The sequence below is a fragment of the Monocercomonoides exilis genome (assembly GCF_001643675.1).
Source record: "Monocercomonoides exilis strain PA203 chromosome Unknown scaffold32-1190040, whole genome shotgun sequence".
NCBI lineage: Eukaryota > Preaxostyla > Oxymonadida > Polymastigidae > Monocercomonoides > Monocercomonoides exilis.
In genome coordinates, this window is record NW_027150577.1 from 240,332 (window position 1) to 255,079 (window position 14,748).

The 14,748-nt window shown below is 38.5% G+C and overlaps 3 protein-coding genes across 3 annotated transcripts; 2 read left to right on the forward strand and 1 right to left on the reverse strand.

Annotated features, from left to right (window-relative positions):
• Window positions 1–1,683: 1,683 nt before the first annotated feature.
• Window positions 1,684–2,781, reverse strand: MONOS_14717 (uncharacterized protein; the record flags this gene model as incomplete). Its single annotated transcript, XM_067867544.1, has 4 exons — window positions 1,684–2,020; window positions 2,075–2,318; window positions 2,396–2,467; window positions 2,652–2,781. 4 exons carry the CDS (start codon window positions 2,779–2,781, stop codon window positions 1,684–1,686), a joined length of 783 nt encoding a protein of 260 aa, XP_067724576.1.
• Window positions 2,782–6,286: 3,505 nt separating this feature from the next.
• MONOS_14716 (uncharacterized protein) lies at window positions 6,287–9,529 on the forward strand (the record flags this gene model as incomplete). Its single annotated transcript, XM_067867543.1, has 1 exon — window positions 6,287–9,529. One exon carries the CDS (start codon window positions 6,287–6,289, stop codon window positions 9,527–9,529), a length of 3,243 nt encoding a protein of 1,080 aa, XP_067724577.1.
• Window positions 9,530–9,628: 99 nt separating this feature from the next.
• MONOS_14715 (uncharacterized protein) lies at window positions 9,629–13,435 on the forward strand (the record flags this gene model as incomplete). Its single annotated transcript, XM_067867542.1, has 1 exon — window positions 9,629–13,435. The coding sequence occupies one exon, from the start codon at window positions 9,629–9,631 to the stop codon at window positions 13,433–13,435; it is 3,807 nt and encodes a 1,268-aa protein (XP_067724578.1).
• Between the last annotated feature and the right edge of the window lie 1,313 nt (window positions 13,436–14,748).

Consider the following 14,748-nt stretch of genomic DNA (forward strand, 5'->3'; position numbering starts at 1 on the left):
TTTTGCATGTGATAAAATTTTTGTGATGATATGATTGCAGAAAAAGTTTTGAACAAATCTCTGTTTTTTTCAAAATGCCAAAATTTTCGCTCCATTTGAACAAATAATTTCATTGGAAATATAAGTCAGAGGGGAACAATAAATTTTATCATTAGATGAAATTTGAATAGACTTCTTCAATTCAAATAAACTCATTTTATTCAAATGAAATTTGTTTATTTTAAATGAAGTTGGTATATTTTAAATGAAGATAATTTATTCAAATTAACGCTGAAATCCATCTTGAAAGGTATTTAAAAAAATTATGTTTTATCTTTCTAAATAACTAATTGATACATTTGGTGTTGTTTTTAAAAGAATAAATAATACAATTTTTTTTAACAATTTTTATTTTTTTGTTTTTAATTGGAAATGTTACTAAATTCCACCAAAATGTGCTTCAAAGGCAAAAAAAAAAAGAAAAGAAAAATTTTGAGAGTTTAAGGTTTATTTCACTAATATTTGTATGTTTATTTTGGAAAAAACACAGATGATACGATTTTCATTAGGATAAAAATGTTGAGAGGAAAAGTGAAATGCTCCGAACAGTTTCATTTTATGAAATACAAATAACTGCAAAAGTGTACGAAATGAAGCGTGTAAGTTGACAAACATGATTTTCTTTTTTCTTCTTCCTCTCCTTCCAACTCTTTTTCATCCCATATTATCTCCTCCCAGATGCAAATCCCCAAATCCCTGCCTCCTTCTCCGTCTCTGATTCTTTTTTCTCCTCTTTCATCTCTCTTCACAATTCCTTCCTTTTTTCTCCTTCCCCTCTCCATATCCATCGCCGTTCTCATCCCCACCTCCAAATTCACCTCAATCTCCATCTCTCAAACACCCTCTTCTCCAACATCTCATCTCCCCAATCCCATCTATCTCTTCCATCCCATCCTTCATATCCACTCAATCCATTCACCTCAACCATTTCTTCCTCTTCTTCCACTTCCACCAACTCCAATTCAATCCCCTCATTCTCCCTTCACTCATCCCTCTCCATCCACTCAACCAATTATTCATTTTCAGAAAACAGAGTAGAAAGTTGTTCGATCACAAATTGGTGCGGAACTGGATGGTATTTCTGTATTGGTGCTTTTCCATCAAACGGACAATTCCTGTTCACAACATGCAAGTGTATTTCAAATTCTGGTGGTGATGCTGCTGGTTCTTTAACATTTCATTACCCTCCAAGCAACAAACCAAGTCAGTTTTTGGTAAATGATTGTCAGTTTATAAACAACAAAGTCGAAAATCCAACCACCTACGGTGGTGCTGCGCTGTGCTGCACAAACACCTTCACTTGGATGAGTGGAGTAAAATTCATCATATTTTGTTTCTTCGATGGAAATATTGCAACTAATGGCAGAGGGAATGATGTGTTTTTCAATGGCAGCAGCATTACTCAATCTCCTTTCCAGCAATGTGGCTCAACAACTCCAACGAAAAGAGCGTGGAACAACAATACAGCTTATAATGCTGAGTGCAACAGTTGGCCTCCAATCATCTTATCTCCTTTTTTTCAAATGAAAATTCATGAGAAATTTCATCTCTTCATTCTCTTCATTCTCTTCCTCACCCTCTCTTCCTATTCCTTCCGCATCGACTATGTTTGTGAAAATATACCTTTTTAATGTGAAGCTGAAGCTACAGCTTCCGTGTCCACTTCTCCAAAACCTCATGTATTATTTCCTCTTTCTGCTTTTGTTCTTTATATTTCAAAAAAATAAACTTCATGTCTCCATCAACTTTCTCTTCTTCCTCCTCCTCCTCTTCCTTCTCAATATCAATCGAACTTCTCTCTATCTCTGACTCCTCAAATATCGCCAAATCATTCTTCGATATTTGCATTTGTTCCTCATCTTTCTTTTCTCCATCTGAACTTCCATCTAAAGTTATGTCCAAAGACCCATCTGCTGATTCTTCTTCTGCTCTCCTGTTCTCCTGTTGGACGTTATCGGATGGAGAAGAACTGCATCCTTCACTTTCTGTAAATTACTGTTAGTCTGTCTCTTCATGTGTCTCCGCCTTCACAAACCTCAGCCCACTCATCCCAAGCGCCTCCACAACCATCTGCGCAATCGCCTCTTCCAGCTTCCCCTGGTTCTCTTTGATTCTCTCCACAAACTCTCTGTGCGCTGCCGGATACCCACCTTTCACTTCATTCCCATCACCTCCCTTTCTCCCTCCCTTTTCTTCTCCCTCTTTGTCTCCCTCTTTGCATCCCCTTTCTCCTTCCTCTGCCTCTTCCCGCTCCTCCAGCACCGCCAGCGTAATCGCTGCTGGAAACAACCAAATTCTCCATCCTCAGCCTCGCCGCCTCCAGCACCTTCTCCACAATCTCTCCTTCTTCACACACTGCAACCCCTCGCCCCATCACCTCGTCGTCCAGCTTCACCTCCATACGCCTCGACTTCGGCGATCACCATATCTGCAGTGAAGGGTCAAACAGATTGTAGATTGACGGGAACGCATTCACATCCGCCTCCACAAATACCTTCATGTTCCCCGACTTCGTGCCCACTAACGCAACAAGCAACTGAAGCGGTTCCACCAGCGGAACAGAAAGCATTGCCAAAAGCATCATATCGTAGGCACACAGAACAACCCCATACAGCATCGCCCGCCGCTCCACTTCATATCCCAGCAGCGTCCGCAGCGCAAGCCGCGACAGCGGCATGTGCCGCGCATCACCCCAGCTATCTCAGGCACAACAATCCGCAGCCGCCTCTCGATGTCGTCCATCACTGCCACCTACGTGTTTGACTCCATCACCACAGAGGCATCCGAAGAGTCAATCACAGGCGCTGATGGTGATTGATCATCTTCTGCAGCCTTCTTCTCTTCGATTATCTGCCTCGAGTATGGTGAATCAAATTGGCATTCTGCTCCAAATCGGATTGATGAAACAGATGAAGAAAGCGGAACTTGATCTGGAAGAAGAAAAAGAGGAAGAAGAAGAATGAAGAGACGATGAAAATTAACCTTTGCTTTCTACGGCACATGAGAAGCAGTATTTCATTGAAGGTGAAAGAATGTGTTTTCGAGTGTTTCTGCGTTGAATCCCCACCAGCGATAAGTGAGGGCGAGAAGGCAGGAACAGATCATTGCAGTTCGAAGGATATGAAGAAGAAAAAGAAGAAAAAGAAGAAGTTATTGATGAAATTATTTGATATTTGGAATAATGAAGGTTATCGACAACAAATACAAAGACTCTCGTAAAAACACATGTGAATCTGAATTATTCTTCTTTGGTTGCATATTCTTCTGGCAAGCAGTTTCCACTGAATCCTTCAAACATCCAACTTGCCCATTCACCTCTTGTCAACAAAAAATAGGTAACAATGGGCAATTCATTTCTGTTTCTTCATTTCCTCATTTCCTCTTTAAATTCCTTTTCTTAGATAAAAAATATCTTTCAACTTAAGCATTCCCTCAACCAGAATAAATATTTGAAGTTTTGTGAATCATGAACACTCTCAATTTTCGTATTTCCACTTTTTCTCACCAGTCTTTCTTTCTTTAAAAAAAACCCTTTCCTCACTATTCTTCATCTTGCTGAAAACTGATTTCTTCTTCTTCAAAGCAATTCGATTTATTTCTGTTCTGTTGTTCGTTGTTTTTTTCCGCATTTTCATTTCATCACCATGTACTAATTTTTGAATATTCATATGATAAAATAACAATCCATCCATCACAGTTCAACAAAAACAAACATTCAACACAAACCTAATGCATTTTTTCTCGTTCGTATCTGCATATTTAAAGATCAGTGCAACATCAATGCGCCAAGAAGACACAATTGAACTATAAATCTTTATTTCACCTTCCATCAACAATATGCGTATAAAAGTTGTGAACTTCCTCTCTAAAAGAACTTGTGTGCTCCTAGAATTTCTCTTTCATAAGATCTGTTGTCTTGTAAACCAAATTTCGAACATCTGAATTCTATAAATTCCATATTTTTTTTTATATAATAGTTTTCACTCAACAAACTCACTCAGAGAAACATTGAAAATTGCTTTTGATTAATGTATTTTAAAGTTTATGTGTTTGGAATTTCCTTTAATTGCATCCAAACTAATGTGTTCATTTATTTGAATTTCAGAAAAATGAAATCATAATTTCACTTTTACACAAGAGAGAAAAATACATATAAATAATTTTTATCAAACATTCAAATTATAATGTTCATTATTCTGTTCTTTTTAAAATCATAACAAAACAGAAACTCAAATGAAGTTGGGAATTTCTAAATGAAGTGAGCTTATTTGAATAAAGAAAGTTTTATTCAAATAAAGTTATGTTTTATTCGAATAAAATGAAGTTATTTAAATAGAAAATTTTTATTCAAATTTCATCTATTGAAATAATACTTTTTAGAATTTTCCATGTAAGCCTTATATGATAGTTTATATGCAACAATCAAAATGAAACAAACAAGCATTGTCTGAATGATAATCTGTATAATCCTTTTTCACATTACACTTTCTTTCGAGTTTTGAACAACTTTTTTTTCCAATGGAATTTGGAAAAAATAAACTGAAATATGGAACACTTATAGTTTATGACATGGCAATTGCAAGAACAAATTTTAGATAAAAACTTTGACGAAAATGTGATTCTTAAAAAGGATCGGACTTCTTTCGATTTTTTCTCTCACAATTTTCTTTTAAATCATTCAAAGATTGTTTAAGAGAAAAAATTAAAAAAAAAAAATATAAAGTTTATATAATTGTGAGTTTTGTTTTTGAAAATGAGAAACTGAATGAAACAATTTAACCAACACAATTATTTTTTGAAAGAGCATTTCAAAAACAAAATCCAAGGATTTTTAACACATATGCGAATTGTTGCGAGAAAAAAAATGTTTCTGTTAAGCATTTGAAACAAAAATTAAAAATCAAATCATGATCACAACTTTTAATCATTTGCTGAGGACTTTTCTAGTTTGATATAAAAATTTAAAAAGAATAATAAAGCAATTCACAAAAATTGTTTCATTTTATCTATTAATTTATGTTGAATCTGAACAAAATTAACAGAAAAAACTCATGATCAAAAATTTCCATCCAAATAAAAAATTAATTTTTTCAACAATTTTATATTTGGTTTATCTAAAAAGGAAGTATATGGAAATAAAAAACAATTCCTTTTAAATGGAAATAACAACTGTTGAGTTTTTTGATAAAGATCAATCATTAACCATTAACCTTCAGATCTCTAGCATTTGAATAATACTCATTGCTCTTGCATGTTGACACTCAAAAATGCCATCATCATCGTCTTGCTTTTCCACCTTCAACAGTCTTACAGATCACAACACACGTCCACTTACAAAAATTCAAATAAAAACAACAATCTTCCGGATAAAAACCAGAGTATACCCAACTTTTATGAAGAAACTTCAATGAAAAAGAAGAGTGAATGCATTAAATCATTCACAAAATGTGCGACGCCAAGTATTGCTGAAAACACCAATAAGTACCAGAATGCTTCAAAACAAATAAAAAGCAACAAAAAAGGCACATGCTCAGAAGTTCATTTGTCTGGCAAAGAAAAAGAAATGTCGCACTTCGCTCGACTGAAAAATGGAGAAATTTCATTCCCAAAACCATTCAAGCTGGAGCATACAACAATAAGGAATTACGCAAGAGTACTCAATTCCAGCTGCGGTTTTCTGAATGGTTTATTGAAAGCTTACACTACCAACAACAGCGTCATTCATGTTGAATCTGGAAGTGCTATAATCAAAAATTGTCGCGTCGTTTTCGATCGGCATTCTCCTGCACATATTGCTTTGTTGATGAATGGTAATGTTTCGCTCATCAATATCTCTGTTCAACACATTCAATACTCTCCAAATTTCACTTCAGTCGCTGCTTGTCCAAAGATTATTTCGCACAAATCGCATTGTTCACTCACAATTATATCATCAATTTTTGAGTCATATTGCTCCATTTGCAGCACTCCCTTTGTAGCATCAACTGGAATATATGAAATATCGTTGGTCAATTCACTGTTTGTGAATATCACTCACAGTACAATATTGAATGATGTGTATGTGAATGATACAGGTCATACGCAATCCGTTGTTGAAGGATGCATAATTCAGTGTGTCGATTCACCTTTCAATGGCGGATTATTTAATGCATTGAATTCTTTTGAATTCAATCATTTCTCATCGAACACATCGTATGTGCGTTGCTTGAGAAAAGACAATCTTGATCCATTCATAAAAAATGATTCAATGTTAAATCAAAATATCTCTTCAGGAGATGCAACATATATCGATTGCATTTTTCAGACACTTCAACACAATGAAGGCTCCAATGGAAATGGAGGTGCCATTTTATTCACTTCTTCAGGATTATTAACAGTTTGTAAATGTTCATTCAACGATTGCTACTCATCATATTGTGGAGGTGCTATTTCTTTCAGAGTCGGAGGAAAAAATTTGAACTTGACATCAACAAGTTTCAATCAATGTGTCGCAAACGCATCTGGTGGAGCAGTTGATTTGTACTACGTTTATTCTTTTTCTATTAAACTCTCGAATTCAACAGGCTGCACAACTAATCATGTTGGTGGGAGTTTAATGGTTTACGAAAGTGACACCCAAGGGATTATCGATTCTTGCAATTTTAAAAATTGTCAAAAGAAAACGCAAGAATATTTAGGAGGAAGCATTGGCTTTCACAAAATGGGATGGGCAGTTGTTACTGATTGTATGCTTTGTAATTGTACAAGCGAGCAATGCGGAGGAGGTATATGTTGGGACATAGTCCCAGGGACACATCCTTCAAAGGTACTTTATTGTTTTTTTGCAAACAACTCTGCTGAAAACAAAGGACATGATGTGTTCATCAATGATGGCTGGACTGCTATCAATGAGAATACCTTTGTTTTATGCCGTTCAACAACTGCTACACAAAAAAATAGAGTAGTGAAGGCTTCACAACAGCACAACAACTGGATTCCAACAATCGTCTTCCATCCCATTCTTGTTCACGGATCATTAGGCTTGGATCACGAGGCATGTGGATCATCTGACACTTCGGATGAACCAGGAAGAAGATGCAAAACAGTTGGCTTTGCTGTGAGCGTAACTGTTCCAGAGATACAGATGCTCACAATTGCTGTCGAGGAATGTAATTGCACTGAAACATCCATTTCAGTATGTTCACTAAGTGTGTCTGTGGAAGGGATAGGAATTAGAAAATCGAGGCTGCTTGCAAACTCTCAAAACGGCATGGCTCTGGTGGAGATAACATCAGGAAAAGGACACTTCAAGGCGCTCACATTTGAAAGGAATGCAAGTGTATCATTGTTGTCTGAAGTGTTTGCTGTTAAAGAGGAGCAAGGATGGCTGGAAGTTGTAGAATGTTTGATCACTTCAACAGAAGAATCGTACACGGCCGTTTTCAGCTCGTCTGTCCTGAATGTTAAAGCTGGAACCGTTCTGTTTGATTCTGTGGAAATAGGCCCCACATTATTGTCAGATGTTGCTGTGGTAACAATATCTGCAGAGAAAATCGTAAATGTAGCCTTTACCGCAACCACAATGAAGAATATCAAGAGGCAAATTGGAAATGGATGTGGTGTTGAGTGCATCTTGTCAAGTGGATCAAGTTTTGTGATTACAGATGGAATATTTCAGAACTGCTCCGTTGATGCAGACAGCGCAAGTGGTGGAGGGGTGTGCATCCGTTTGAAAGAACAATGTGAATTTGTGGTGAATGGTTCAGCAGCATTTGAAACATGTTGTGCTCCTGATGCAGATGTGCAAAGCGGGAAAGGCGGAGGATTGATGATGTGTGTTGAAGAATTCGATGCAACGTTTGAAGTTGCGGGCGGTGTATGCTTTTCCAATGAGAGGCCAAACAGAGCAGCATCTGGCAAAGATATGTTTGTGCAGTGTGGAAGAGAGATATCGCTCCATAAAATTGTCAGCAAAAACATATTAGGATTTGTTGATGAATTGCAGTGCTTCGAGGATCCATCCAGACTGTGTGGATCAGAAAATGCAAGTGAAAATCCCATTATCCCACTTGATATCTTTATCTGTCCGTTAACAAGTACAATACATGCAGATGGAGAAAAGGGCACTGATCATCCCCATTGTGGAGCACATGCGTTTGCTTGCTCAACAATCTCATATTGTGTTGCAAACAGAATCTCTCCTCTTTTGAGCACTGTCTTGATTGAAACGAGTTCGTCAATTGGTAATGAGATGGAGATTGCTTCATGCTCATTCACTCTGTCTTCTTCCTCAACTGAACAAAAGAATATCATAGTGGCAGACGAAGGTGAATGTCTCTCAAATGTACTTGTGTCATCCACTGTTGGCTGGTCAGTCTTGCAAATTTACTTTTCCCTTCCAACGACGATGAAGGCAGAACGGAAAGGATTCATCAGCTCATCGAGCTCGCTTTTGATTGAGGATTGTGAAATTGCATTCACGGACAATCCGCAACATCCAATTTCCTTTTTCATTCTTTTCATTTCAGATGGCATCACAAGACTTAACAGATTCAAAATGATCACAAAACTGAAGTTTGGCTCTTCAACACCAATAGTGATGCAAAATGGCCATACGTTTGTGGTTAACAGCAGCACTGTTTCAGGAATTTCACGGATCGACGGAGATGGAGGGTGCATTAGAATTGAGGAACAAAGTGATAGCAACAGCGCTGTGCAATTGTTAAACAGCTCATTTTCTTCTTGTTGCACTCGAGAGAGCCACCCTAAAGGCGGAGGGATGTACGTTTGGCTGGAAAGCAGCAGAGAGTTGACAATGTCAGACGTAGAGTTCAACAAGTGTTCAGCAACAAAAAATGGAGAAGAAGAGACTGAAGAGAATGGATTGGGCGGCGGAATTTTTATTGAAGAAGGGAACTATCTCATGCAATTTGAACTTCAGAATATGATTTTTGACGGATGCAACGCTTGGAAAGGCAAGAGAGTGTTTATTGCAGGAACAATGCTTGATGTTGTGGTTGATAGCATCCATTTCAATTGGAGCATGAGTAAGACTGAGATGGAGGAATTGGATGAACTGAATGGTTGGGAAAGAGCAACATCCAACGAGAAATACATAATCCCTCTTGTTGTGTATTTCTGGACCAACTTTTCTGGTAACGGATTCGTTAACGGTGCATCAGGAGCTGATTTCAGTGGATGCGGATTTGATGTTGCACCCTGTAAAACAATTGACAAAATCATAAAATTGCGATTCTCACAGGAGAAGATATCATCTCAATTAAATATCACTGTATCTTCCAACTCATCAATCTCATCATTCATCCAACTGATACAAAAATCATCAACATCTGATGCTTGCCTGAATGTTTCTGGAATCAATCAAAGCGATACAACTGTTTATGTGAATGATCCAGCAACTGAAAGCGTGCAGACATCACTTGTTGCATCGCGCATCCAGTTGCACCTCCACAACCTGGATTTCTCTCTTCCATGCTCCTTTGCTTATTGAGACACTTTTCTTGAGTCTGCTTCATCTTCAGCTTTCCTGACTGTATGTCAGTGTTCTTTCCAATGTCAAATACAATCAATCTCAATGAATTTCGCAATTATGAGAATCGCTGGTGGAAATACAGAAATAGCTGATTGTCTTATAGGTTCATTGAATCTTGCAAAAGAATTTATTTCCATATCCTCTCAAGCATCAAATGTGCGCGTGAGGAACTCAACAGTACACTCATCAAATGTATCATCAAACGGGTTCATCAATGTGCTCGAACAACACGATGAGTCCAACATCCCGATAAAAATATTGAATGGTAACAATTTGTGCATTACTGTTGCATCCTGCAACTTCACAAATATCACCGCTTCAGGAAACAACTCAGTCATATTTTTCATGAGCTCGTTCCCTTCGATTGAATGTGTGTTAGATTCCTGTTTCTGGACAAACTGTATTAGTGAAATCTCTGAAGAAGGAGGAGCAGCAAAAGTGTGCTTGAATTGTGCCGATTCTTCACTAAAGCTTGTATCATGCATGATAGTCCAGTGCGCTTGCTCGCGAACAAAGGGAAAAGGAGGCGGCCTGATGATTGATTGCGTACCCTCCAGCACTGTTATTCCATCGTCCGCTCAATTGATTCACTCATCTTCTCGCTTTCTTTCATCTTCGCAATCCAATGAGCATCAATCCTTCCACCTGGCGATTGTGAATGATCGCTTCATAGGAAATGACGCACTCATTGGAAAAGATATTTTCATCAGATGCACCAATATCCGAGAACAGCTCAACGAAACTCAGTTTACGCTCGATTTCACACAATCATCTCTTCAGACAAACAATTCTATCTGTGCTTGTGAAGGATTAGGTCCAGCTATTGTGGATATAATTCCATTCATCACATTCTTCAAGGCTGGTCAAATTCATGCCAGTCTCAACGGAACAGATTCGAGTCAGTGCGGCTCTCTAACCACTATGTGCAAAACCATCTCAAATGCAGCCCTACATATTGACCCTGGAAGCTGGAATATGATTGTTGTTCATTCAAACTCGACATTCTCTAGTCGAACAACACTTTCCAATCTTAGCATTAAATCCATGTCAAAAGAGCAATGCAAGATCCTTCTGGCATCAGAAATGCAAACGATACAAAGCATTTTATCACTTGTGAACTTCGTTGATGACTGCTCACTCGAAAACTGCTTCATGCTCATCCAGCAGGGATTTGTGTGCAACTACGAGTCCATCCTCCAACAGATAAACGGAATATTGCTTGTATACTCTTGCACTTTCTTTGTAGAATCCAGTTCCCTTGTCCTCAACTCTTCGTTCATCACCGTTGCAAGTGGGCAATTTGAAATCACAAAATGTTCATTCTCCTCAATCACCACAACAAAATGTTTGATAGAGTATAGAGATAGAAGCACTGCAAATTGTGTTGCAATAAACATTACACGCATTTCCTCTGAAGATCACGTGTTTGCATTCAATGGCAGAGTTAAAACTGAGATCAAGGAATTAAATGTTCAGAATACTACCATTGGAAAAGCACTTTTGAGTTGGCACCGCTTCGATGCAGTTGACGATGATGATAATTGCAAATTACAGAGAAGCAGATCTAATTCTTTCCTGAAGATTGCTGGTTTGTCTTTTGAAAATGTTAATCACACTGGAAATGGAGCATGTGCTGTGGAATGTCTCTTTATATCAGGCTCCATTGCGCAGCAGAACTGCTCTTTCAAAAATTGTTCATCCAAATCACAAAAAGGAAAGCTTCATCACTTCAAAAACTGCGATGATATAATCGTTGAGTGGTGTTCATTCCAAGGTTGTGAAGTCGTGAGTGTATATGAGAATACAGCCAATGATGATGTCTTGTGCAAATGGAACGGTTCGCTTATTGATAGTTTGAATACAAACGCATTCATTAAAGATTCTTCAATCATGTATGCACCCAGCGGAGGATTGTCAGTTTCAGGGGGTGTTATGCTAATAGAAATGGGATTGTTTTCGCAAAACTATTTACCAATCCCTGGATATGAATCTGCACGCAGGAATATCCTTTGTTCTCAATCTGGATTACTGGATGTTAAAAGCATACGTGACGAAGGAAATACAATAAATTCAGATGCACTATGGATTCTGAATGATGGATGCACACTTGGTGGAATAGCAGGGGAGAGAGAATCACCTTTCTTCATTCCCAAACTGGAATCTGCCCTGGTTGTGGGATCAGAAGCTGAGGAATACAACAAAATCAGGTTCAAAGGATCATTGTTTCTGCCATGTGGTCTGTCTTTCGGTTTGACATACACAACAGGCGATGAGAAGCTGATTGAGAAGTATGATTTTAATGAAGACGGATTCATCTCGGAAGGAGAAGTCGAATGTGTAATTCATAGCAGTAATTTGACAACTGCACTCGCAGAGACAGAAGTTGCTGTGAGCATTCTGTTTGGAAATCCATCGTTTCCATCAAAAACCGAATCGTTCATATTGAAGAATAGAAGCGAGCCCAAGCAAAAAGAAGAAGAAAAATCTGTTGAAAGTGGAAAAGGAGTCAATTCATTGTGGATTATAATTGTTGTTTCTTGCATTGTATTTATCGTCTTGTTGTTGATAATTGTTGCTGTGACTATTAGGTGGAGAAAGCAAAAGAGAAGGACTGAAGAGCTGGAAGTGATTGTGAATGACACAGTGAAGAAGGATCCGAAGGCATTCGAGATGGTGACGATGGAGATGTCACCCGAGGAGCAGTGGCGGAGGGCTGAGAGGGAGGCAGAGAAGAAGAATGAGGAGAGGATCAAGAAGAGGGTGTATGAGACGAATATGGAGCATTCCGAGTCATCAGAGCACCTTCTGTCTGAGAGTGGCTCCACTGAATACATCTTGGGAAAAGACTCGGACAAGATCCCCGAATGGGTGCTGGAGAAGGTTGATGATGAGGAAGAGACAAGAAAGAGATCGCCTTCACCATCCATCTCATCCACTTCAACCACAGACACTTCAGACACTGAATCCACGTTTGTTCGGGGGGAGGATCTGTGTCCAACCACCTCATCCATGTCGAATCTGGTGGATGCTATGGCATGTTCATCGCCTCACGAAAAGTTGATTGTGGACTTGAGGGATTCGCTGTTCATGCTTCTTCATGGAAGGAACAAGACAAAGGAGATGGCAATCGGATCCTTGAAAGAGAGGGAGATGACAGCTGCTCAGATCCTGTTCTGGGTGGCCAATCTCGCACTCCATTCATTTGATGAAGAAAACGAATTGCCTTCTCTTACCAACCTCAGCCCTCACATTGTTCTCTTCTCAGAACACATGGTTATCTGCATTGCCCTCCACTCCGACTGCTCCTCAGACTCAGACACTTCATCCATCTCTTCTTCCACCTCGACAATTGTCACCTCTTCCTCTGATGTTTCTGTGAAGAGCGAGAGATTCTCAAAATCACCACCACCTTCGTCGGCCTTTGAGGATGAGGATGACTTCAAAAAAGAGTGTCTGCGGTGGAAGGCACCAGAGCTGCTGATCAACAAGAAGATGGGAGCAACAAAGAAGACAGTTGCGTTCTCGATTGGGATGATGCTGTGGGAGAGTCTGACGCTGGAGATCCCGTTTGGCGAGTATGAGGCAGTAATAGCTGGAGACAAAATTACAAAAGGCGAAAGGCCAAAATTGGACGTTGTCCAATGTTCTGCTTTCTATATCCTTGTGAAGAATTGCGTGTCACAATCGCCGTCTGCACGCCCTTCTCTTTTTGAGCTCAAAAGAGACTTTATAACTCATTTCCCGTCTGGTGCTGCGATCCTCACAGTTACAGATGCAATTGGCTTTGAGAATGCCACAGACAATGTCGATGGAAGCGAGACGCTCATCGATTCGGAAATCAGAAGCACCCAAACAGAAACGTGAAACCTATCTTTTGCGCCTAATTCATTTCATCTGATAGAGTATTCTATCATTTAGCATATGTTATGCTTCCATTTTCTTTCTTGCCTTCAATTTTTCGTGTATTACTTGTCGTTTTCACTCATTTTCCGTTCATTTCCATCTCAGAATCTCAGCTGTTCTCAACGATAGAACTCTGCATATATCCTTGCTTTTCAATTTGATTATTGCGAGAAAAATCTTGCAATGAAGAAAAAAAATATCGATCGATTTTCAAAATGTTTATTTTTCCGATTCCTTTTTGGCGTTTGGATGTGAGCATTCGCATGCGTTCATCTAAATTTATTGGTGATATGGAGCGAGCTGCAGAAAATGAAATGCTTTTCCAAAGATAAATGAATGCGTTTTCCAATCAAGCAGCACAATCTTTTCGATTATCTCCTGCCTCTCTCATCAAAACAGCAAATTTTTAGCAAATCCTTCTCGGATGTCTTTTCGTTTTTCATATGGTTCTTGTCGTGAACCCTGTAAATGCGCCAGTAAATCAAAGTTAACGCTTGCTCTGCAAATCGTGAGTTTTGCTCAAGTCGAAATCTGCTCTTCTGCCAGCCAGGAAAAATCGCAAAAGCAGCCCAGGCCCATGAAAATACATTATTTGCAATCTGTATTTGTTTTGATCCTCCGATTCTCCAACACTCACATGGAAAAGTGAGCCAACACGGAGGAATAGTATCTTCCCTAGCTTCATAGAATCCTTGCTCATTTCGTTCAAAATGCATTCCTCCAAGCAAAATAAATTAAGGAAATTCATCGTTGCGCATGGTGGCATGATCCTGCTTCCAAGCTCAAAAAAAGTGTCAAATATTCCGTTTATTGTTTCTTCACTTTTCCTCTCCAAAAAAATCCCTGAACGTGTTCCTAACAGATTGATAATCTTCCACTTTCAGATCTTATCCGTAGCAACGGTAACAATGAGATGCATGTTTGAGAGCGCGCGGAAGGAGCAGAACAAGTATTTAATAATACGCAGAACTGAAGTCTTTTTCAACCAAGAAAAATCTTTCCAGAGCAATCACAATAATTTTTACTGCAACGCCTCTGATGTGAAATAAGTCTATTATTCATCTTCAAGTCACAGAGCGCAGGATTTTTCATTTTCATTCACCCAACATTACTTTTTATCTCAAAAAGTTAATTCCAAAATCTCTTCAAAAGAAAGTCAATGGAAAATAAAAAGTGAAACTTTGAAAAATTACAAATGTGTATATATGAAAATTTGAACATTTGGACATTATTTTATTTTCTTAAATTTTTTCAATTTAAAATTAAAAATTTTG